This window comes from Aulonocara sp. 'chitande type north' Nkhata Bay, linkage group LG16, assembly GCF_057382095.1.
Source record: "Aulonocara sp. 'chitande type north' Nkhata Bay isolate Kocher_YH1m ecotype deep benthic linkage group LG16, A_spYH_male_GT1.1, whole genome shotgun sequence".
NCBI lineage: Eukaryota > Metazoa > Chordata > Actinopteri > Cichliformes > Cichlidae > Aulonocara > Aulonocara sp. 'chitande type north' Nkhata Bay.
This window is the reverse complement of record NC_141359.1, coordinates 17,473,593-17,498,746: the sequence shown is the minus strand read 5'-3', so window position 1 is coordinate 17,498,746 and position 25,154 is coordinate 17,473,593. Positions and strand designations below refer to the sequence as shown.

Below are 25,154 nucleotides of genomic sequence, written 5' to 3'. Positions count from 1 at the left end.
ATTGTAATTTTACCTCAGATCCTCAGACTGATTAAAGATATACTTTGAATTGGCTTTGGATTAACTTTAAATGTTTACGTCTTAAGACTTAAGTAAAAGGCAATGTTTTGAAAATCACTGATGACAACAAATCAGATGATGAAATGGACATTTCTTTTTTATTTGACTAAAAAAGCCTGGGACATGGGCCTGTTTGCTACTGTGTTGCATCACATACTCTTTTAGCAGCACTCCAAAAGCAATGGGTTACTGAGGAAACCAATTACTTGCCATTTTGGGATCTTTTGTTTGTATATGTTTTTTTTTCTTTACATAGAAGAGTTTTAACATATTGTGGGTGCAGAAACAACATTAACAGTGGTTCCTCAGCCTGTGCAGCGATTACACGTCTGTTTTTAATGCAATGCAGCCCAAGGGCCCGAAGATCCTCGAGACGGCCATTTAGGATTGGCTTTCAGCCCTGGCCCTCGGTGCAGATTTCTTCTCCTGTCTGTTGTTGCCTCCACTTCTTTTAAAACATTTTTCCTGGCTTCAATTTAAAATAAGCATGTTCTCAGTTTAAACATCGGATACTGTGTCTTTGTTCTATTTGCAATTACATATAGAGTTGAACTCTTCTGCACGTTTTTGTATTCTGATATTATTAACATTTTTCACACCAACAACATTTTTTTAAGTAGAGTCCAAAAAATGTTGCGGAGCGTAAACCCGACATGTGATGTTTGAGGGCTCCTCCAATCCCAGAATCGATAAAGACACTCTCCTGATATATTTGGAATCATTATTGTCACAGCAAAACATGAAATAACTTTAAATGTATGGAAGAACAGAGACTAGTGATATGGTTTATTTGCATGATCACGGGAAAGTTACAAAACGATTCACAGCATCTGTTCTTCATGGGACTGATAAATGTGTATGGAATCATGCTTTCTCAATCAAAATACATGAAAATGTTTATGCATGTAGTTGTGCAACCATACCTGAAAGTAGGTAAACTGGGAATGGTAGAGGTCAGGGTAGATGTGCAGAGTGGTTCCCACCACCAGCAGAGATTCAAACTTGTGCAAAGAGGAGCTGATGTAGCCAGTGAAGCCTAGACACCAGATCTTCAGAAGAGCTTCTAGGTCAAACAGCACAGTAAATGCAACCTAGGACAGAAGGGGGAAAATCCCTTTTTGCATTTGACATCTTTCAGGAGGGCATATACTATAATATTCTGTGGATGAACTTCTATTTATGGCTACAATGCACTGTCGCAAAGCATGCTGATATATAACAAATTTTTAATATAAAAAGAAATATTGATGATGAAATTGTCTAAAATAATACAATCCTATTACTAAGAAGTAGAGAGGATGTGTCCAACCAAAAACATCCAACAGAAACATAGACAGCTCAAAAAATGTAGGACAGTGAGATGTTTACCACTATATTACATCAGTACTTTGCCTGTTTCAAAAAGTATTTGAAACAAAAGGAGGCTGATTGTTGTGCTTTTTTTTTTTAAGCAAAAATATTTTTGTGTGTGTTTCTCTTCATGCTTTCAGAGGATGACAGACCAGGACTACAGACAGGTCGCTTTAGTACCCAGATCCTTTAACAGCAGAATATGTTTTTTTTTTTCTTCTTTTTTATTTTAAATCTGTATCTTCTAGTCGAGCTGACAGCAATAGTAAAACACTGGACTACCATGCAAAGGATCTGAGACATTCTGTAAAACATGCATTTCTCTAAACCGAATGCCTCGTTCCTATATACCCTTCAAATCCTTCACACAGATTAGAACAAATCTGCAGATGGGTGTCTGCATGATAGGAAGGGAAGGAGACAGAAGGCAATATTTTGTGTGGGTTTTCCCTTTTCTTATCTCCTCCATCCAGCTGTATAAGAGAGTGAGGTGTGAAGTGACTGGGATAGTGGGCACAATCCTTATCGTCATTGCTGGTGTGATGTCACCTGCATACAGATGACATCAAACCAACTTGAAGGACACACAGTATCACACTTGTGTATATTCTAAAACGATGAAATTAAAAAAACAAAAAAACAAGAATTACCTTAAAGCTGTTTAATCTTAAAACAGAATACTCTGCGTTTAATTAAAATTAATAATAAAAGTTGTCATAGATTTGCATTTATATATATATATATATATATATATATATATATATAGATAGACAGATAGATAAATAAATCTCACCTCTGCCAGGTAAAACTCGTCATAGTGTCTGCGGTAATTCTCGCCTTTATAATAGTTGCTAGCAGCAACGATGACATCCACGGCAACCATGCTTAAGATGAACATGTGGAACACAGATGACCGCATCATTTGCTGTGTGAAAAGCAGAAAGGTAATTGAAGTAGAATAGCAGGAATGCTTTTGTTTTCTTTTACTCAAATAGACACAGGAGACAATTAGTATTTAGACCATTAGCTGGCAGCGAGTTAGTCTGGAACGCTTCCCTCAATTCAGCATGTTGGACAGTAGTTGACTGTGTCAGTCCAATCTGTTCAGACTTTGACAGATTGATTGATAATTTGGACAATCTCTGTCAGTGGAAACAAAAACACCACAGAAAAACCCCACTTGCTTTGACTGAGAAAACAAAAAATGTATTGCATGGTGTTCGATAAGAGATCTGCAATTGTGACTTGCTCAGCTAGAGTTTGTGTTTATCTGAGATTTTAATGAACAAGCACAGACAAAAGATAACACAAAAATATACTTTCAATTTAAACAGCTGGATATAGCTCCAACTGCAGTAAAAAAACAAAGGGTTTGATAGAACACACACTAAAGAAGATATAGTGCTGTGAAAAGTGTGGCCCCCTTCCTGGTTTCTTGTTTTGTTTTGTTTTTTTCTTTTACAAGTTTGTCACACTTAAATGTTTCTGATCATCAAATAAAATTTAATATTACACAAAGATAACCAGCATAAGTTATCTTTGTGTAATATTGAAGTAATGATTTCATTTCTCAAGGGGAAAAAAGCTATCCAAATCTACATGGCTTTGTGTGAAATAATAATTCAATTCAATTTCAATTCAATTCAAATCAATTCTATTTATTTATATAGCGCCAAATCACAACAAAAGTCGCCTCAAGGCGCTTTATATTGTACAGTAGATCGCACAATAATAGATACAGAGAAAAACCCAACAATCATATGACCCCCTATGAGCAAGCACTTTGGCAACAGTGGGAAGGAAAAACTCCCTTTTAACAGGAAGAAACCTCCGGCAGAACCAGGCTGAGGGAGGGGCGGGGTCATCTGCTGCGACCGGTTGCAGCAGATGGCTGGTCGCACCTACCTTGCAGCAGATGGCCGGTTGGCACCTACAGTTGTTGTCAAAAGTTTACATACACTTGTAAAGAATAGAATATAATGGCTCTACTGAGTGTCCCGTTATTTCTAAAACTCTGATTTTTCTCTGATAGAGTGATTGGAACAGATACTTCTTTGTCACAAAAAACATTCATGAAGTTTGGTTCTTTAATGACTTTATTATGGGTTAACAGAAAAAAGTGATCACATCTGCTGGGTCAAAAATATACATACAGCAGTGCTAATATTTGGTTACATGTCCCTTAGCCATTTTCACTTCAATTAGGCGCTTTTGGTAGCCATCCACAAGCTTCTGGTTGAATCTTTGACCACTCCTCTTGACAGAATTGGTGCAGTTCAGTCAAATTTGATGGCTTTCTGACATGGACTTGTTTCTTCAGCATTGTCCACATGTTTTCAATGGGGTTTAAGTCAGGACTTTGGGAAGGCCATTCTAAAACCCTTATTCTAGCCTGATTTAGCCATTCCTTTACCACTTTTGATGTGTGTTTGGGGTCATTGTCCTGTTGGAACACCCAACTGCGCCCAAGACCCAACCTTCGTGCTGATGATTTTAGGTTATGTTGAAGAATGTGAAGGTAATCCTCCTTCTTCATTATCCCATTTACTCTCTGTAAATCACCAGTTCCATTGGCAGCAAAACAGCCCCACAGCATAATACTCCCACCACCATGCTTGATTGTAGGCACGGTGTTCTTGGGGTTGAAGGCCTCACCTTTTCTCCTCCAAACATATTGCTGGGCATTGTGGCCAAAAAGCTCGATTTTTGTTTTGTCTGACCACAGAACTTTCCTCCAGAAGGTCTTATCTTTGTCCATGTAATCAGCAGCAAACTTCAGTTAAGCCTTAAGGTGCCGCTTTTGGAGCAAGGGCTTCCTTCTTGCACAGCAGCCTCTCAGTCCATGGAGATGCAAAACACGTTTGACTGTGGACAATGACACCTGTGTTTCAGCAGCTTCTAATTCTTGGCACATCTGCTTTTTGGTGATTCTTGGTTGACTCTTCACCCTCCTGACCAATTTTCTCTCAGCAGCAGCTTGCGTTTTCTTCCTGATCTTGGCAGTGATGAAACAGTGCCATGCACGTTATACTTACAAACGATTGTTTGCACTGTTGCTCTTGGGACATGCAGCTGCTTTGAAATGGCCCCAAGTGACTTTCCTGACTTGTTCAAGTCAAAAATTCTCTTTTTCAGATCCATGCTGAGCTACTTTGACTTTCCCATTGTAGCGTTTGTGGGCGTTTGTATCCAATGAGCCCTATTTAATTGGCCTAAGAGAAGTCACCAACTGTAGTCACTCATAATCACTCGCAAGAAGTTAAGAGGCCATGCTATGAAGCTCAGTTCACTGACAACTTTCTAAGTCACCAAAATTGCTAATTCATGTTGCTGTATGTATATTTTTGACCCAGCAAATGTGATCACTTTTTTATGTTAACCCATAATAAAGTCATTAAAGAACCAAACTTCATGAATGTTTTTTGTGACAAAGAAGTATCTGTTCCAATCACTCTATCAGAGAAAAATCAGAGTTTTAGAAATAACGGGACACTCGGTAGAGCCATTATATTCTATTCTTTACAAGTGTATGTAAACTTTTGACCACAACTGTAAACCTAATAACTGGTAGTGCCACCCTTGGCTGTAAGAACTGCAATCAAGTATTTGCAATAACTGGCAATGAGTCTTTTACATCACTATGGAGGAAGTTTGTGTTTTGGATCGTTGTCCTGCTGCATAACTCAATTGTGCTTGAGCTTCAGGGCATGAACTAATGGGCGGATAGTCTCTTTTAGGGTTCAGCGGTAATCGGACCTGGGTGTGGCTAGTGAAAGTGAACTCAGCTTTCCAGACATGTTGCTAATGAATGTTAAGTCGTGATTTAAGAAGAGGGGGGAGTTACTTTTTTACATAGGGCCAGGTAGGGTTGGAGAGCTTCTTTCCCCTTTAATAAATCGTCTAATTTAAGTGTGACAAATATGCAAAAAGTAAGAAATTGGCCAATACCTTTTCAACACCCTGTATGATGGACATCAGGTATTTAAATTTAGAACAAGACAATAGCAATTTAGTTTTAAGTGCCCACCTGGAATGCATTGGGCATGTGTATGTACATATATAGAGTACAGAAAAGCAAAAAGTCCTACATGAAATTTAAAAGCAATTAAGGGGGTTTCGTTAAATACTATGAGAAACATTGTTCCAGACATCAGAATCAGTGTGCATTCAGACAGGCAAAAACAAGAAAAAGGGAGCAATAAGTGTACGCCGTTTACCCTGAAAAAAGCAGAGGCTTTGAAAGCCTCCGATAACATCACATGATGAAAATAATCACGGAATACGAGAATGTGAAGAAACTGACCCACAGTGATCCGAGACACAGACTGCTCTTTCAGAAAAATGTGGTAATGACGCATTCTTTTGGAAACAATGCGACAGATGTGATCACAGCCCTAAACTGCACATATTGTATATGGCAGGATGAACAGCATGTGAGTGGGTAGAACGACTCACCCTAAAAAAAGACTTGCATGTGAGATTAGCAATAGGAAGGACTGAAAAAGTGAAAAGTGAGAGGAAGACTTTAAGACAGATGAAGATCGTTTGCAACATTGCTGGAAAGATCAAATTCGCCCCAGGAAAACGGGCCCCCTGCCATTCACCCTCCTACACACAAGGACACTTACAGTACAAACTCAAAAGTCTAGAAATCCAGATCTGCAGTCAGTTTGCTTTGAAAACAAGTGAGGAATTATTAGATAAACTTACCCAACCAAGCTACTGAATGACACGTATATTACATGATGTATTGCATGCTGTTTTACCACACTTATGTTTACCTGACAAAAATCTCTTACAGTACAAAAACAGACTTCTGTCAGGAGCAATGGCACTGGTAGCACACCTTGATCATTGCCAGTATTCTGTCTCCTATATGTCTATATTGTTTTCTTTTACTTCTGGCTTTTTCTAACCTTAACCAAATACCTTTAGCTTCCTAATAAAGCAAACTAAAAAGCAGCAGACTATTAACCAGCAGGGCTGCATTGCAATTAAAGAGGGTTAAAAAGGGAGGGGTTAAAAGGAGCAGTTTTGAGGTTAAGCACACAGGTTCAAGGGCAATTGTGGGTATAAATCGGTTAGACATATGTCTAAATTCTACTGAGTTCACTTTCCTTCGTCTTAAATACGAAGAGGCAATACTAAGTTAGTAATATCCCTAAGTTTCTGACAGCTTAAAATAAACTTGGGCTTTAAATCCAGGCTAACAAAGGAGTGTTTGGCTGCCCTCTCTGGTTGAAACTTTCTAGTGCGATTCCCGTATCATGCATGCTGGGTTGGATGTGATCAAAAATTCACTCGACTGGTCAAGCAACAGCACCCTAACTTTTACATCACGGCAGGTGGATGAAAACTTAAACCACTGGATGTCAGCAAAAACAAGATCTTCAGCTGGTGTTAAGGTGCTCTTTAAGATGATGTCATTTGCATAAGACCCAGTCATATACAGAGCTATGAAACTGCCAGTATAGTCAGCCAAATCTTTCACAAATCTTTTTCTTTTTTCACTTCATGTTTGTTGTAAAATTCTTCCTACTTTTGAAAACTCAACTTACTGGCTAGGCTAACAGAGCTCATAGCCTTGAGGATGGGTGTTTTTGTGTCGAACTTACACATGCCCACTCTAGACACACAGTGCTTAAGCTCCCTGACTGAGATTGGACGTGACAAAGCAGTTTGACATTTCCAGCAACCAGACGTTCTCCCCCATGGGTGTTTTGGCTGAATGGATCTGTGCGTGTGTGTGTGTGTGTGTGTGTGTGAAGAAGCAAGACAGAGGCATACTGACAGAGAGCAGAAAGTACATGCTTGTGTGTATGAAAGTCAATTTTCTTAAGGTCCTGACTTTGCCCATATTCTCTGTCAGCTTTTGGGAATCACATCTCTAAGAAAACCTGGAGAGCAGTGTCTACTTCGAACATCTGTCATATGGAGATACAGCCCTGTAACCATTCACGTCTGCCACAAAACAACCTTTTGATCTTGCCCTCACGCTGCCATTTGCGCCAAATTGCCTAAACATGCAGAGCAATTCACCGTATAACACTCTCCATGTTGTTCCAAAGGCAAAATGGCTGAGTTTCCCTAATGCAGCTGATGACACTGGCACACCCTGTATGGCCTCAAGATGTCAGAATCAATTTAAGAGCATCAACTGCAGTACAAGAAGGCTCTCCCCTGCTGTTTGATGTTCCTCAGCTTGTATGTCTCTGAAATCCTTTGCCACTTGTTTGATGGATGCTATTTATTCGAGCTGCCTCTGGCTGATTCTTTGAAATACCAGGTGCTCATTGCACACAGGCACAATCATGCGTGCGCGCAGATACACACACACACACACACACACACACACACACACACACACACACACACACACACACACACACACACGAATATATGAAGTTGATGATTGCTGAAATAGAATAGAACATTTTAATCAATTTCTTGTTTTCTCCCAAATCTATGACATGACAATATACAGATACTAAACTATATATAAGCATCCACATATTTGAAATGTAATGTCCACCTCACATTTACTAGCAACTGCTTCCTGAAGAAAAGTTACTAATGACAGAGAGAGAGAGAGAGAGAGAGCGATGATGAATTCAAGTGTTGCAAGCAGCTACACATTAAGTTGCGATTTTGTCTTTTTTCCAGTGAATAATAGCACAATTTTCTCCGTGAGTGAAGCAAACTTTAATTTCCAATACATAGCACAGCATACCTCCGACATGCAGCGTGTACTCAGCTCTTATGTTCTAGACTGCAACAGATTGTCCATGATGGAAATTATACATGCAAATAGCGTTGTGGAGAAAAGATCATTTCGACTGGCATGCAAATTGGTATCTAGGGAAAAAGAGCACTCAGTGTGTGTTTTTCTCTGGTAAAATTAAAAGTGCAATTGAAAAAAATACAAAGGAATAGGTAATGAACATCTATTTCTCTTTTTGTGAAGACTTCTCGTTACTTGACTTGTGCACTTTTGTTCCTTAGTGCTAAGTCAATCTGAACAGTGAAGCAAATTCTCACTCTCACTAAAGGCTCTGGTCAGTGAAGAATAAACCATAATCTCACCAAAGAGCTGAGACAACATTCAGCTGTCCTCATATAAGAGATGTAGCGACACAAGCCGCTGTAAGTAAAGAGACCGATCCTCTGAATGATGGGAAAATATCCATAATATCTGGAAATTTTCCAGGGCCTGCAACTGTAACACAATCAACAAAGAGACGCAGACTGGCTGCTTCCTCGTCTTCTGTCTGTTCCCTCAGACTGCCAAGGAGGACAAATGCTCTTTCCGCTGGTACATGAGAGGAGTGTAGCACATGTGCACATAGCTGGCAGGGAAAAGCAGTAGTCACACAGGAATTGTCACCAACAGACTGGGCCATGTTCTGGCACCTACTGCTGCTACAGTTTTCTCTCCTGTTTACTGAGATTAAGAAGAACTTGAGTGGGATTACAGACTGTTTTGCTTGAGTTATTTTTTAAGTCTCTATACTTGACAAAGAGTTCTCTTAAGGCTTTTTTATTCCAACCGAATTAAAAAAAATAAATGAATAAAATATGCAAACCAAACATCGTAATTCAGAAGCCTACTGTCAAATTAAGATATCAACACAGAGTTATTGTAATTCAAAGCTTTTGGCTGAAGGAGTGGGTGCATAAAGTCTTACTGGGCTGTGGATCAAGTTAAGTGGGTGCCCCTTGACTTATTACGGCCTTGACTACAGCAGGCTGACTCATGTCTCTGGCTGGAAAAAGGGTCTTAATAAAACATGATGGTCTCCCTTTCTCCCTTTAATATCTGCTGGCTTTGCCACCTCTGCGTCCATTCCGTGTCTTAGTCCTAGAATAGGACTGTGTGGTGTATCTAATTTCAGAAAATATATCACTGTGCTCCTGACTAGACTGAAAGAACAATTACATTCAGAGCTGATCTCACAGGAACAGTCACATGTTGTTCACTTTCTTCTTGCAGATGATCCATTTCACATCACACACATATGCACTACCTACCTTGCTATGTCTTTCTTTTCTGCATCCTGTGTTCTCCTCATCTAATTTCCCTTCTTTGTACCCTCTTTCTCCTTCCATGCAGAGTCAAACTGACCTTAACCTTCACACATTGTAGATCTTTGTGTTTGTGTGGCTGCCTAAAAGTATACGAGTGGTGTCACTGAGAAGATCCAGAAGACAAAGGGCAGGGACAAATAGGGAGCTCAAGAGAATCAATAACCTCTGGCTTTAGGGAGAGAGAGGTCAAAAAGATCCTCCTTTTGCTCAGTAAGCTAGTGGTTTATCCATCACACTGCATTTAGCTCTGCAGATGAGGAGTGAGGAACAGCAACTGCTCATTGGCAAAGAGACAACGCAAAATTAAACACATGACTTTGCTGGATTACTAGAAGACCTGAACATTCATTATTGCTTTTCCACTTTCCCTAAGTGGTCATTTGAAGCTCTTTTAATTATTGACTCCAATAGTATATATCTGCAGTGAGTATTTCTCTTTATTTTGCCTATAGCAGCCAAAGCACCAATCTGCGGTATAATTATGGCACGGTGGAGCATCAGGGGCTAATTAGCAGACCAAATCTATGGGGAAAGGAACAGAATGCTTCATTAACCTCCACCGGTCTCCGACTGAAAACCCTTAAATAAATACTGTCCAAGCAGTCTGTGTGATTAAAATATAGCAAAGAGAGACCTTCTGAATGTAAGATGGCTCCTACAGGCACTACTAAAAACTCACAGGAACACTCGTGCATGTCTTTTGTTCTCACAGGCCTTAATTCTGAACTCTACTGCTGATTATAATGTCTAAACATAAAAATATGCTTTTAATGCAATAGCAAAGAGAAACATGCAAATATGTATATGAAAATGACTGTTGGTAGATTTCATGAGCACAAATATGCAAATGTAAAGTTTTTACTGTCCGAAAGCGAAAAGAACAGAATATTCTAATTCAACAAAAATGACAACCAGGATGCCATATGTTGTCAAAACTTTGATTAAGACTATACTGCTGTAAGACAGCATTAGTTAAAAATGAGATAATAAAAACATTAGAAAAACAGCTGTTAGAGTGGACGAGGAAAGTGAAGGTGCTCCCTGCTTAGAGGGCTATTTTTGTTTGTAGCCCCTCAGGAGAGGAAGCTGCCATTTCCTCCCCGTCTCCAAAAAGAGCAGGTGGTTAATCAATTATGTGCTATCTCCAACTGCTGCAGCCAGATTGGACCAAGACAGATCCAGATTGACACACACGCACACGAACAAATACGCAGACGTCTGCAGGCAGATCGCCGGGCTGCCTGTCGAAGACGCAGAGGCCTGACCGGACACTTGCACGTAGTTTCAAAGACATTCCGACGGTAATAGGTGAGCCGGCAGCAGACAAAGACAGGATGCACACGGGTCTCCTATCTGCAGAAAGCACCCACCTGCCAGCGCTGAAACATTTTAATCATTTGACGGCCAATTACTCTGGAGCCAGATAGAGCAGAACAGAAACTCACACTTCACTTCCCCAGCACTCACAGATGGCCCTGCAGGCTGGATCTCCACTACCTGTCTTCACTCTACCTGTCAAGTCAGCTAACACTGTTCCCTTCTGATATGGATGAAAAAGCAAAGAAATACAGTGTTTGGCAAGGCTTTAAAGAAAGCGTGCAAGGGGCATCCATCAATAATCTGATACTGGTGTAATATGGCATGCCTTCTCACACCAACCATTACATCAGAGAAGAGAAATGTGTGGGGTTTTTTTAAATCACATTTACATACATACATAACTACTGTGTACAACTGCCCACGACACATGGATGCACAGATACACAGGTGCAGCTACACTAACTGTCAATGCAATCAATCCCATGTCTTTCCTATTTAAACTCATTTTACAGTGATCTTCAGTTACATTTCTTTTATTTAAATATAACAATATCTAAAAATTGCAATACCTTAAGGAAATTCTAAGTCTGAAGTACCATTTGCAGTGGGAAATATCACGATTTAATAATGAACAGTGTGTTGTTTGTCTTTATTATGCTTTCTCATTCGAAGTCAAAGCACATTATGAACTGGCCTGTTCCGATAAATTAGGAGACAGTTTAAATTAAAGTCCTTTAAAAATAAAAGACTAATTCTTCAAGTCAATACTGGTGAATATTTTGTGTACAACGCATTTTAGATGAGATTAACTTCTTTTAACAACTAATCTGTGAAACCTGTAACATATTTCCTTACTTAAAATCCTTCTTTGTGATCTCTGATTAGGCCTTTCGGGTTTGGTTTGAAGAGCTGGGTTAGATCTTGCAGTGCTTTTGACAACATGAAAACATGAAAACATTTTCAGAGTGCTTTGATGGCTTTATATGCCACAAACTGCTGTCAGTGTCTGACTGGCACCAGAAAACAATGGAAGACTTTTGAGATTAGCACTGTACAATACATGTCAAAATCAGTCACAAGTATTCAGCTAATACTTAATCATTATTTGCCTCACATTTGACACACTGAATGCACAAGCAGGCTAAAACATTTACATACCAGCTTAAAAATAAGAATCTCAACTGAACAAACAAACTAAAACAAAAGTTTCAGCAGGTTATTTAAACAAAATCTTATTTTCCTTGCTTGCACTCAAGTCTATCTGCAAGGCAGATTTTCCTCAGCTTTTGTCAGATGGTATCATTGGTAAACACATGTCACTGATTGTTACCATGGAAACATAAAAATCATCTAGGCTATTTTGACGGTAGGATCTGAAATCTCATAGTAATATATACTAAATATTTAGCTAACATATGCTTTTCCTTTTAAAACTTTATTGTTATAATACATGCATTGTCTAGTACTGGCCTTAATATGAAATATATTTTGTTGAAGTTAATAAAGTAATATCAGGATCATTCCTATCCTATGTTTCTGTGTTTTGATTATCAGAGACAGATGTTCATCTATCACAATTTCAAGGCCATTTCCAACAGTCCGTGTGATGGTAGTGTGAGTTGCCTTGCGTCTACCAGTTCACTGTGAAGCTTGCTCCCTCTCACAGGGAGCCGGCCCCACAGCATCTGTATCCTCTGGTATATGACTTGAAAAAAATCCTTTCTCCTATCCTATTATCAGCAGTTAATGATGTTGAAGCAAAAATCCAGAATTATGTACAGCAAAGCAATCAAACAAGAAGGCATGGCCTTTGAGGCAAATGTTCACCAGATTCAGATTCTTTCTGCCCATCTGCTCATAGTTTTACTGGAGGCGAATGCAATCTAACCCGCAATTCATCCACACAGCAGTCTGACTAAAACAGAAGCTGTCTTTTTTGACCCAGTGCTATAAAGGTGACCTAATGCTGCTGTCTTTCACTCCATTAGCCTTTCTACTGTTGGAAATGATCATCTTGTTATCACATAATGACAATAATGGCTATTTGTTACGAGTGAATAAGGCAAATGAAGAAGTCTTTGATTGTTCCTTGTAATGCAGCACAGGGCTCAGAGGGAAGTCAGCCGTGTTTATCCCTCTGGTTATCCCTCTATCTAAATCTTTCCTTCAGCCGATGATGAGGCTCTGGGGGACATGCTGCTTTAATGGGAATACTGCATATTTCGCATTTTCTCTTTCCTTCCCTTCTTCAAATTTCCCTGTTATTATTTGCACTCTCTTCCTTGCTCTGTTTATGTGTGCATGCATCCTTAAAACCTAGCTCCAGAGCAGCTTTAACTCCATTAGGGCGTGCTGACAGCCATCCACCTTCACATAGCTGCAGACTCCATTGGCAGTCTTTCACAGCAAGGGCCCAGCTTTTTACACCACAACACGCCGCTATCAACAGCGGGCCAGCTGCAAACAACACCCGCCGCTTTCAGCTTATCTTTAAAGCCCAACCATTTGGATCACACCAACCACGAGACGCCAGTGGTGTCCATCATGTAGAAGTCATTTAAAACCCATCTGTCACTGGAGCGACATCATTAGCGCAGCATTACACATCAAACATGAGCCTCCCCTCATTTTAAATCCCATCACTTAACTGTTTGACACTGTTCAGCCACTAAAGAAAGAAACAAATGCAAAAACAATGATGTGATACTGCATCAGTCTACAGCAGCTGTTAAAGAGAATGAAGTTATCTGCTTTTTGTTAATAGACAGAATAGGAATTATGCAGGTGCATATGAGAGGAAAAAGAAACAGTTTACACCAGCAGCATATTAATCGTGTGACGTGTTTACCTGGAGGCAGGCAGGCGCTCGGCCATGTGGTTTGTTGACGTCCACAGCAACAAGCTGCCATCCCCCAGCAGCATCTTCATGGAACATCTGAGGCACAAGGACAGCATGTAAGTGGAAGAACGAACACACACACACACACATAAAATCTCCATACCATTCAAAACACTGGACACAACAGACATTTCAACCTCTAGGCTACATCTTCATAAGACATCTGTGGCCAGAAAAAAGCTGAAGGCATACACACAGAACCAACCCACACATGCAGTGTGATAGCTACTAAATACAGTATGCAGGCCTAAGGACCTAACACCGGAAATAAAAACAAGCAAATATCAGAGCAGAGACTTTCAAATACACAAGACAGCTGGTTCACTCATTAATAACAGTTCTACCAAATCTTGAATATAACAAATTAGACATATGAGAAATATCAACAAAGAGTTAACTTGATATTAAGAATCAACCAAAAGTGTTTATTTCAGTTAGCTGCCAAACATTACAATAACTCATATACAGCAAACATACTGTGATTGCCATGTATCAGTATCACAGCAAGATCAAGTGTTTATAGCCACTCAGGCAGATGCTAATCCCAGTTTCAAATAATTAATTTTATAGAAAATCTAAATTAATAACACACAAACCATAATTTCACTGAAAATGAATTTGCTGCCTAGGCTGGAGAAAACTATGTGATCCTAAAGCAAACATACAGAGAAAAATGAGAGTTGGCGGAATGTAGCATAACAAATCTCTGGAGCAGGGTGCCGCCGGTGCGTCGAGCCACCTGGGGGGCTCTTCAACTGGTGGGGGAGATTGTCACATCTTGCTGGAGCTTTCCTCTCCTCAGGAGCTGCCTCTGCAGGAGGGGGAGATACAGGAGAGGTGGAGGAAGATCTCAGCCTGGGTGTTTATTGTCTTATGTAGTCTGGAAGATGAGTGGATGGTGGGGTGGGTGCAGTTTTCTCTGTGGTGGGGTTGGGTGGACTGTCCCGGGCTCTGTGGGGCCGGGCGGCGCTGCTGCACTGGGCCCGGTCTGGATGGGCCTGGGCCCCCTTTCCCTGGTGGGTCGCGGAGTATGGGGGTGCCTACTGGGGTCAGCGGGGGAGCTGGCCCCAGGGAGGGGTCACTTGCCCCTCCCTTCCTTCCCTCCCCATCTCCAGCTGCCTCCCTCTTCCCGCTCCACCACAACCACCCACACATGCAGGGCCTTGGAGTAGGGGTATGTCACCAGGGTGCAGAGGAGGCTACCCCCCCCCTCTGTCCCCTTCTGGCTGCCTCTGCCTCAATTTTATCCCACAACTTAGACATTCACATTACTCACACTCTCATTACACATACATATAGGATCTTGGGGGTGGGCACGATACACGGAGTCCAAAGTACCATCAGGGTGTACACCCCACCCCTGGCATCATTGCCCACCTCTCAATTTTAAATACACGTAGACATTGAGGGCTAGCAGGAGGGACCATGCGCTTACCTGCTGCTCTCTGGCAGGTAGCTCCAAGCCCTCCTGGGTTTTAAATGCACCTTAGAACACACATGCATCAACATTACAATGAGCGGGTGGAGGGAGGTTCGGAGTCTTCTCTCACCCCCGTTCTCTGCGACCTGCTGGAGCAGGGGGGCTAGGACTAGGAGGAGGAGTTGGCCGTCCGACTGCGGTCTGGAGTGTGGAGCCTTCCTGCTGCTGCGGAGTCGGGGCGGTCTGCCTCCCCCCACCGCAGGGAAAAGGGAAACCCCACCTGGGTCTGGGTGCAGTTCCCCCCTCCAGGGGCGGGGGCACCTAGACCCGGTTTGTAGAGTACGCTTGGGGAGTGTGATCGTGTGTATAACGTCTCTTTATGTCTGTCTCCACGTTGGTTGAGTGTGGAGTAAGTGCATATGAGAGCATGAGGGTGGGAATGGATGTTTGTATCTGTGTGTGCCTGTATGTCTGTGTCTATATGTCAGGTTGGGTGTCAGGCGCCACCTCTCTGGGGACATCTCAGGCCCTCCAAGGTTTGGAGGCTGTAACGTCGGGTTGCGTTTAGTGGTTGAGAGGAGGCGGCAAAACACCTAGCAGGGTAGCCAAAAGAATACACACTCACACTGGCGTTGGGGAATCCACAGTGTGTTCTTTAATATACCTTCTCTTCATCAACCATATAAGCCCGGTTGAACGGCTGCAGCTTAACAAACATAGCGCACAGTGTTCGTACAACCCATAACGTTGCAAACAAAGGTGTCTGGAGAGGTAAAACATAAAATCCGTCCCTCCTCATGTACTAGCGTGCAAGCACATGTCCACACCATCACAGAGAGAGAGAGCAGAGAGACCAGTGGCACACACTGATGACACCAACCCTCGACTTGGGTGTCTTAAAGGGACACCACACCATAGTGGCTGTTACATATTCCCCCCGGGTTAAACAAAGGCTGCCCTCAGCCGGACCCAGGTGACCCTCCTCCCGCTACCCCCTTTCACCACACATAGCTACTTTAGGTAGTAAGCAGGTCGTGGAGGAATTGTTACACACCTGGACAGCATTGGTACAGTCCAGACTTAACCAGCCTCCATACATGGTCAGCAGGATAAGAAGTTAAAACCAAAACAGGGAAATGTACAGTGCAATATTGACAAACTGGCATACATGACAGTGTCCCACATGGTGAATGTCCATTTAAACAAATGTTAAAGAAAGAAAATAAACTTAGGATAGCCAGGACAATTGCAGAATGAAATTCCCTTTTTCTTTCATTGCGTTTCTTCTACTTCACAAACTTGCAACAGACAGCATAATATGTGAAAACAGTACCAGAAAGTACTGTAGAAAACCCAAACAACAGTCATGTTACAACAGTAACCAATACGAAATACATAAGAAAAAAAATTCAAATTCAGGAACTATGGCAAAGCTGCATCGAACCCACGCCCAGGAAACGCAGGTCCACGCGCATCCAATGGAGCCACGACGAAGAGGCCAAACAGAGAACGGCGCCACAGTCCACAAACCACGCTGGGGCAGCTCCAGCCGCTGCCATGGAAATGCACCGCCGCGACCCTTTGATCCTCCCGACGTCCTCGTCCAGGCCAGCCTGGTCCGTTCCCGCGAAACATGGCGGACAGCCACTTTGCCGCGTCGTACCTTTTTATGTACCAATCATCAACTGCTCGAAGATACTGCATACTGAGGTCCAAGAGAAGATGTTCGGGCGCCATTTTGTAACGTCGGGTTGCGTTTAGTGGTTGAGAGGAGGCGGCAAAACACCTAGCAGGGTAGCCAAAAGAATACACACTCACACTGGCGTTGGGGAATCCACAGTGTGTTCTTTAATATACCTTCTCTTCATCAACCATATAAGCCCGGTTGAACGGCTGCAGCTTAACAAACATAGCGCACAGTGTTCGTACAACCCATAACGTTGCAAACAAAGGTGTCTGGAGAGGTAAAACATAAAATCCGTCCCTCCTCATGTACTAGCGTGCAAGCACATGTCCACACCATCACAGAGAGAGAGAGCAGAGAGACCAGTGGCACACACTGATGACACCAACCCTCGACTTGGGTGTCTTAAAGGGACACCACACCATAGTGGCTGTTACAAGGCCTATCTCCCCCTACCACCACTTCCCCTGCCAGTGGCGGACCCCCTCAGACATCGGTGCGTTGGTGGTTCTTTGTGTCCGGGGATGGGCGTCCAGGTACACACCGGCTCACTCCTTGGCGGCCGCTTATCGGGGCCTGGAGCCTGGGGCTCGCTCGGGCCACTTCGGAGGTGGGGTGCCCCCGGCCTCTCGGCCTGGGGCTCGGTCACTCAGGCGCAGCTGGCTGCCGGCGGAGCTCACGGGCGCGTCACTGCAACTCCCCCTGGCTTCTGCTCCGCGGCTGCTGAGTGAGCCCTCATCTGGGACTCTCCTCAGCTCTTACTGGGACAGTGGCGCGGCTGCCCCTCTGTTGGTCTTCCTTGGTCTCTTGTGTTCTGGGGGCCCCTGGATGTCTGGAGTTTTGATCTCCTCCACACTTGCTTCACGCCCTGGAGGACGGGGCTGTGGCCCCCCCCACACCCTCTAGCAGATTATTACATGAAGGAACCTTTTAAAAAAACAAAAAACAAGCGCGTCCATGCTCACAGGTGTACACACGGGTGATCACACCCACAAACTACACCCTTTTTGGCTCCTACCTCAAAGCACACTGTGTTCTGTTGATCTTATGTGCTGCACAATAATGTTTAACATTTAGTATTTACTGTCATATTCCCATATATCATTGTGATGTTGTTTATTCTATTACTCTTGTTCTCTTCTGCTTGCTTTCTTTTTTCTTTCTCAGCAGGTGATCCAGGTGATTGATATATGCATTTTTTTTTCTCTGCCCGTTCTGTTGGTTGTTGTCTTTTGCCCTTCTCCCCCGTCCCTCTTCTCAGCTGTTTCTCTTTCCCTCTTTCTTTCTCTCCTTCTTTCCCCCAGTCAAGTCTGTCCCGTATTCAGTAAGTGAAAATAAAATAAACAATAAAAGGTGAATCAAATGGACCATTACGGCAAGGCTGGGATGGTCAGTTTGGTAAAGTAAATCCGTTGGGCATCTTTCTTTGCCTTTAGACAACAATTCTGATGGCAAAAGAGCCAAACGGGACAGGCCAAAAAAAAAAAAAGCAAAAAAAAAAAAAAAAAAAAAAAAAGCATAACAAATCTCGTAGTCAGGCTACAGGAAACATTTAAAGGCCTGGCAGACTTGGACATTATTATTAATTGTGTTAAATTACTATATGGCAGCAATGTTGTTAATTTTATGGACATTTATGCATTAGCTGCGACATGCCATGAAGTGATGTGCCCTGGGCACATCACTGTAAAAGAGCAACTCTGCAGCAGAGACATTGAGCTGTTAGCCGTTAGCATGCGTCCGTACTACCTGCCCCGGGAGTTCTCGCAAGTTATCGCGATAACAGCGTATGTCCCCCCCTCGGCCAACGCGGATGCAGCCTGTGACTCTCTCCACTCTGTGGTCAGCAGACTGCAAACACAATCACCGAGAGCCCTTCTCATAATATCAGGGGACTTCAATCATGCCTCACTGGACTCCACACTGCCCACCTTCACCCAGTATGTGACCTGCCCAACCAGAGTCAATAAAACACTGGACTTACTGTATGCCAATGCAGAAGAGGCATACAGTTCATCACCTCTCCCTCCCCTGGGCAGATCTGATCACAACCTGGTGCACCTTGTCCCTGTGTATGAGCCCTTAGTGCGCAGGGAGCCACCAGCCACCCGCACAGTACAGAGATGGTCAGAGGAGAGCGAGGAGGCTCTTAAGGATTGTTTTGAGTCGACTGTGTGGGAGGTGATTTGTGATGACCACGGTGAGGACATCGACAGCCTTACTACATGCATTACTGACTATATAAACTTCTGTGTGGATAACACTGTACCTACCAGGACTGTACGGTGTTTCTCCAACAACAAACCTTGGATTACCCCAGAAATTAAAACCGTCCTCAAGCAGAAGAGGAGGGCCTTCAAATCCAGAGACAAAGAGGAGTTGAAAAGGGTGCAGAGAGAGCTGAGGGGACTGATAAGGAATGGGAAGGAGAGCTACAGGCAGAAGATGGAGAACCAGCTTCAACAAAACAACGTTGGTGAAGTCTGGAGAGGCCTCAGAACCATCTCGGGCCACAAACAGCAGAACTCTCTGCCTGGGAGGGATGTGAGATGGGCAAATGAACTGAATCATTTCTTCAACAGATTTGACTCAGCCATGAGGCAGTCTGCAACATCGGCTGCAGACTCACCCACCCCCACTGCTGCTGTTCCACCTCAGACACTTCACACCTCCTCTATTCACCCTGCTCACTCCTCCCCACCCCCAACAACAGCATCCAATACACACTCAACACAAGGCTCCAGCCTGTCTCTCTCAACCACCCAGGTTAGGAGGGAACTGAGGAGGATTAATGGCAAGAAGGCAGCGGGTCCAGATGGCATCAGCTCGAGGGTCGTCAGGTCCTGCGCGGACCAACTGTGTGGGGTGATGGAGCACCTCTTCAACCTGAGCCTGAGGTTGGGAAGAGTCCCACAGCTCTGGAAAACCTCCTGTGTTGTACCAGTGCCAAAGACTTCACGCCCCAAGGACCTCAACAGCTACAGGCCGGTGGCTCTGACATCCCACCTGATGAAGACCCTGGAGCGGTTGGTCCTGGCTCAGCTTCGGCGCCTAATAAGCTCATCACTGGACCCACTTCAGTTTGCCTACCAGCCTGGCATTGGAGCGGATGATGCCGTCATTCACCTCCTACATCGTTCCCTCGCTCACCTGGAGACCGCTGGAAGCACTGTGAGAATCATGTTCTTTGATTTCTCCAGTGCCTTCAACACCATTCTTCCCTCGGTTCTAAAGGACAAGCTGGTGAACTCTGGAGTGGACCATCACCTCACTACCTGGATCCTGGACTACCTCACCGACCGACCACAGTATGTGAGGACTCAGGGCTGTGTGTCGGACAGGGTCGTCTGCAGTACGGGGGCCCCACAGGGAACGGTTCTGGCTCCGTTCCTCTTCACCATCTACACTGCAGACTTCTCCCACAATTCCACCCAGTGCTTCCTGCAGAAGTTCTCTGATGACTCTGCAATAGTCGGCCTCATCACTGATGGGGACGACAAGGAGTACAGAGGTCTGACCCAAGACTTTGTGGACTGGTGCCAGCTGAACTACCTCCAGATCAACGCCAGTAAAACCAAGGAACTGGTGGTAGACTTCCGCAGGCACAAGCATTCTCCACTGCAACCACTGAACATCCAAGGTATGGACATTGAGGCTGTGGACAGCTACAGGTACCTTGGTGTTCATCTGAACAATAGACTGGACTGGACTCATAACTCAGACGCCCTCTACAGGAAAGGGCAGAGCAGGCTGTACCTGCTGCGGAGACTCAGGTCGTTTGGGGTGGAGGGCCCACTCCTGAAGAAATTCTATGACTCTGTTGTGGCTTCTGCTATCTTTTATGGCGTGGTCTGCTGGGGCGGCAGCATCTCTGCTGGGGACAGGAAGAGACTGAACAGGGTGATCCGAAGGGCCAGCTCTGTTCTAGGATGCCCTCTGGACCCAGTGGAGGTGGTGAGTGACAGGAGAACGGCGGCTAAGCTGTCATCCCTGATGGACAACATCTCCCACCCCATGCAGCAGACTGTGACAGCACTGAGCAGCTCCTTCAGTGGGAGACTGCGGCACCCACGGTGTGGGACGGAGAGATTTCGCAGGTCTTTCCTCCCCACTGCTGTCAGACTCCATAATAAAGACTTTAACTGATCAAGCACACACATCCATACATATGCAATAATACTAAGTGCAATAATCCTTTCTGTCATCGTTGTATTTTTACTCAGTTGTATATAGTATTTGTATTTGTATTCTATTTTTATCTTATTGTATATTTATTTTATTTTATTCTACTGTATATAGTATTTTATTTTATTCTATTCTGTACAGTTGTGTACTGTATTTATTCTTATTGTATTCTAATTTTTGCCTCATAACTTTTGCACTGTCCACTTCCTGCTGTGACAAAACAAATTTCCCACGTGTGGGACTAATAAAGGTTATCTTATCTTATCTTATCTTAAAATTTGGCCTGGTGGTGGGGAAACTTTAGGTGATCATGTAGGAACAACAAATAACAGAGTCAAAAGTTGACTAAATTCCGTATTCACCCTCTGGTGACCAAAATGCTTATATGAAATACACATTTTGGTCTGGTCCAAAGCAGAGCACTGACCAACACAATGCCAACAATGTACTAACATGCAGCTAGAATTAAATTAAAAAACAAAACTGACTAATCTGAAAACAGGAGAACACTGCTTTTGAACTCTACACGCCAGATGTGACTTAATCTGGAATATTAATGATTTATTTAGCAAATGAGCTGGTATAGTGTTTTTGGCCTGACTGTCCTTGAAATCATTCCATGCAGTAGGTGGTGGATTAAATCCTTTTGTATCATGAATTTTCTCTGAAGTGATGTGAGGAGTGTGGAGCAGGGAAATTATTTTACTGCTATTGTTAAATAATCATCATTATTACCATTGCATTAATAATATAATCTGTAGTTTAGGCCAGACGAGGCCATTTGAATTACTAGGTTATTCAAATTGATCATTGCTTTAACAATGTAACAGATAGCTTTAAGATGGCCTTAAGATGTTTATGATAATGTTAACTTTGTATTCCAGGTGCAGTTATAACTATTTTATACATAATGCATATCTGTGCTTATTTGAGTTGATGTTCAGGTTCATTAATGGTCTAAAGCTTCACCTAGTGAGAGTGTCTAGATGATCCATGCTGAGGGAAAACTAGAACATAGAAGGAATTGCAATACATGCTTACACAACAGTTCATTTTAATATCTTTTATATGTTCATATTCTTGTATTAAGCTTTTAGTAGGGGTTCTTGATTAAAACATTTATTTAGTAGATGACATATCCATAGTTTTAGTTCAGTTATTACATATCTGAGAGTGGCTTCTGTCTCTCTGTCTAGAGGTCAGGAGCTAGTCGCGAGGTGAAATAGGGTGCAATTGTGGTTAGCACACAGACACACACACACTCAGTTAGAGAATCATTTATAGGTGAAAGTTTAATTATGTTTTGCTGGGGTTGCAAAGAGCAGTTTGTAGCAGAACTGCTGCTGAGGTGTCAAGATGACAAGCGAGCATCCGGCAGTGACAGGATGCACCTGTTATGAAGATAGAAGACAATTGTTCTTTTAAACGGTGTCAAAAGTCATTGTGGTTTTGATTTGATCTATGTATAAAATGTATCTGTGACGTTGAAGGGGCGTCATTAAATTTAAGCCCTGACGGTATAAATATCTGTTTATGCTTTGATTAAGTTGAAGATCAATTGCTGTTTCTAGTGATCTTCCCACGTGTGAATTAAAAATCATTGTTTGACCAAGAGCTTCTGGACCAAGGGTGGTTTGTACTCTCCCTCCTCAATTTTGAACCTTAACAGGAGCATAAAACACAAACGTGTGGACTGATCTGCAGCTGCTGGCTTCTCACACATAAAACATTTTTAACATGCCTGCATCATTTGTCATCCTGTTCTGTGATTACATACCCACCATCCCACCTGCTGCACACTGTTTCAGCTTTGATATCTACTACATCATTTTAAAATCACATAGACTGATGTCAAATCCATAGCATGCCATTAGCTTTGTTTTGTTTTTATATCAGCAAAAACCATGCTGATATCAACATTGATATCAAAAATTGAAAGTTGATATTATTCTACTAAAGACAAACCAAGATAAAGTTACACTATATTTCAGCTTAACGTTCAGCACTTCATAACTGCTCATCAGAATATAGAATTTAAAGTCTGATCTAGTCAAACAAAGGCTGATTTATCCTTTTTTTCCATTTTTAATCAACACAGTTAAGCTTTCCATCCTAATCTCTAATAAAAGCTGCAATAATCGGGAGACAATATAACAAAGACAAGAAATAGGGAGTATAGAATGGGTAGTATCTCCCAGGGCCACCTTATACCAACCTTGCTCTCTCCAGGGAACCTTAAGACTGGATCATATTCTTTTCATCATCTGTGACTGACAGTTAAGTGTTACACCACAGCTAATTAGTTTTCCCCCCTCTAAGATAAAGACTGGGGCATGACGATGTGATTATGATTAATTTTGATAATGGCAAGAAAGGCTAATTGTTTTCAAGGTCACAGGAGTATGCCAGTGGCACTAGCCTGTTTTCCATTCATGAGTGAAGTAGCAGAGGTTTTACTTTCATGACATTACAAGAAGAATCGTTTTCAGGACTCAGTGGAAAAAACGTCTGCAGTTCAACGCTTGTCAGGTTGACATCATTCGGATTATTCATTTCAAATGTTTAAACTCTAAACCAAACACTGGCTTCATAGCTTTACCATCAACACAATTGCCAAATGCAAATTTGCACATGGATTCATAACATATTTGTTATATATTGTTGTAATGTATTCATTAGAGGTTGGCTACACACAATCCACAATAAGAAACCATTTATAGAATGAGCCTCAAATTATATTTTGTCACATAAATCACTTTTATATGTTCCTCAGTAGCTCTTGGGGCATTAACATCTGTGAATATTCCTGATAATTTCTCTCTCTCTTGTTTATGCCTATATAGTTTCAAAACTATTTGCAAATAGTGAAAGGAAAACTCCAGAAGCAAATATCAGACCAAAGAAACTCTTAAGTTCAGTCTTGCAATTTGCTTTCACATATCTAAGTTGTTTTTTAAAAAGTATTATTTAATTGTTGCTAAAGGACATTTGTTTTTTGTTATTCCTCTATTTGGCCTCTGGAGCTGTCAATTCCTTAGTGCTCCATAATGAATACATTAAATACAATACAAAGTAATGTATACAACTTTAGTTATTTTGCTATATAACATTATTTCTGTGGGTTATTGCATAGCAGTGGTGTTGTGATAAGAAGAAATGAGAGAAATTAATCAAAATCTATTATAGACGAACCCCCAAACTATATATATTTTTAAAGAGTTTAAAATATAATGTGGACAAACTGCAGACTCATAATACCTGAGAACCTAGCAGATCAACATTAGAATTATCAAAGGTTATGAAAAGCTTACATGCTGAAGTCTTTTTGAAGCTCCATCAGACAAAACTTAGTATTTTCAAGACTGTTTCCTGTATAACTAAAAGATCATGTTTATACTCAAAATGAAATTGGAGCTGCTCCCGAGAGCTTTCAGCTAAACATCATCTCAAGGGAAATTCTGCAGAGCAGGACAGACAAACTGTACCAATGGAGATGGCTGGAACATGTCTGTCGCATGCCACACAACTCGCCTCGTGCCAGCAGTGCGCTGGATACACCTGGTGGCAAACAAACCACGGTTGATCTAAAGACGCCTGGCACAGAAACGTCAAGAAAGCACTGTAAAGCAAAGGACTGACACCCTAAGGAGCTCCCTGACGTGCTGCAGACAAATTCAGGCAGAGATCCCTCGCTTCAAGTAGCAGATAGCACACAGACAGGATGCGTGAGATAGACACTGCAAAACAAAGCTGAACAAGGTAGTTAAGAAGATCCCCTTTCCAGCCATGCTGTTCAGCTTTTATGTTAAATCCCAAGGGTACAATCCTTCAGTATGCTCTGGAAAGGGACACCCAAGACATGCTGATGAGATTCCCAAACTCTCTTCCATTCATGTCAATACAGGAGAAATCTTCTTCCAAACTCTTTTCAAAAGTCTAGCTGCCTTTTTTGAGTTTTCGTGAGTGTGACCCCAGATATTCATGGCATAAAACAATTTCTTTTTTGGGACCTTGGTTTTGTTGGAATAACAGATCTACTCACACCAATCACTCTTGTCAGACTGGTATGATGCAGTATAAGGGCCTTGGAAAGAGCACACACACAACAACAGCCATATTTTTTTTAATGTACGTATGTTGAATCACCATAA

The 25,154-nt window shown here is 42.4% G+C and overlaps 1 protein-coding gene across 4 annotated transcripts in view; it reads right to left on the bottom strand.

The window, feature by feature from the left end:
• nalcn (sodium leak channel, non-selective) overlaps positions 1–25,154 on the bottom strand; it is a 76,686-nt gene that overhangs the window by 35,968 nt on the left and 15,564 nt on the right. For all 4 annotated transcript variants that reach the window (XM_086265466.1, XM_086265467.1, XM_086265468.1 and 1 more), the window contains 3 exons: positions 13,664–13,750; positions 2,204–2,335; positions 984–1,151 (listed from right to left, as the gene is read on the bottom strand). In XM_086265466.1, coding sequence (XP_086121592.1) covers positions 984–1,151; positions 2,204–2,335; positions 13,664–13,750 — 387 coding nt within the window. The remainder of the gene's footprint in view (positions 1–983; positions 1,152–2,203; positions 2,336–13,663; positions 13,751–25,154) is intronic.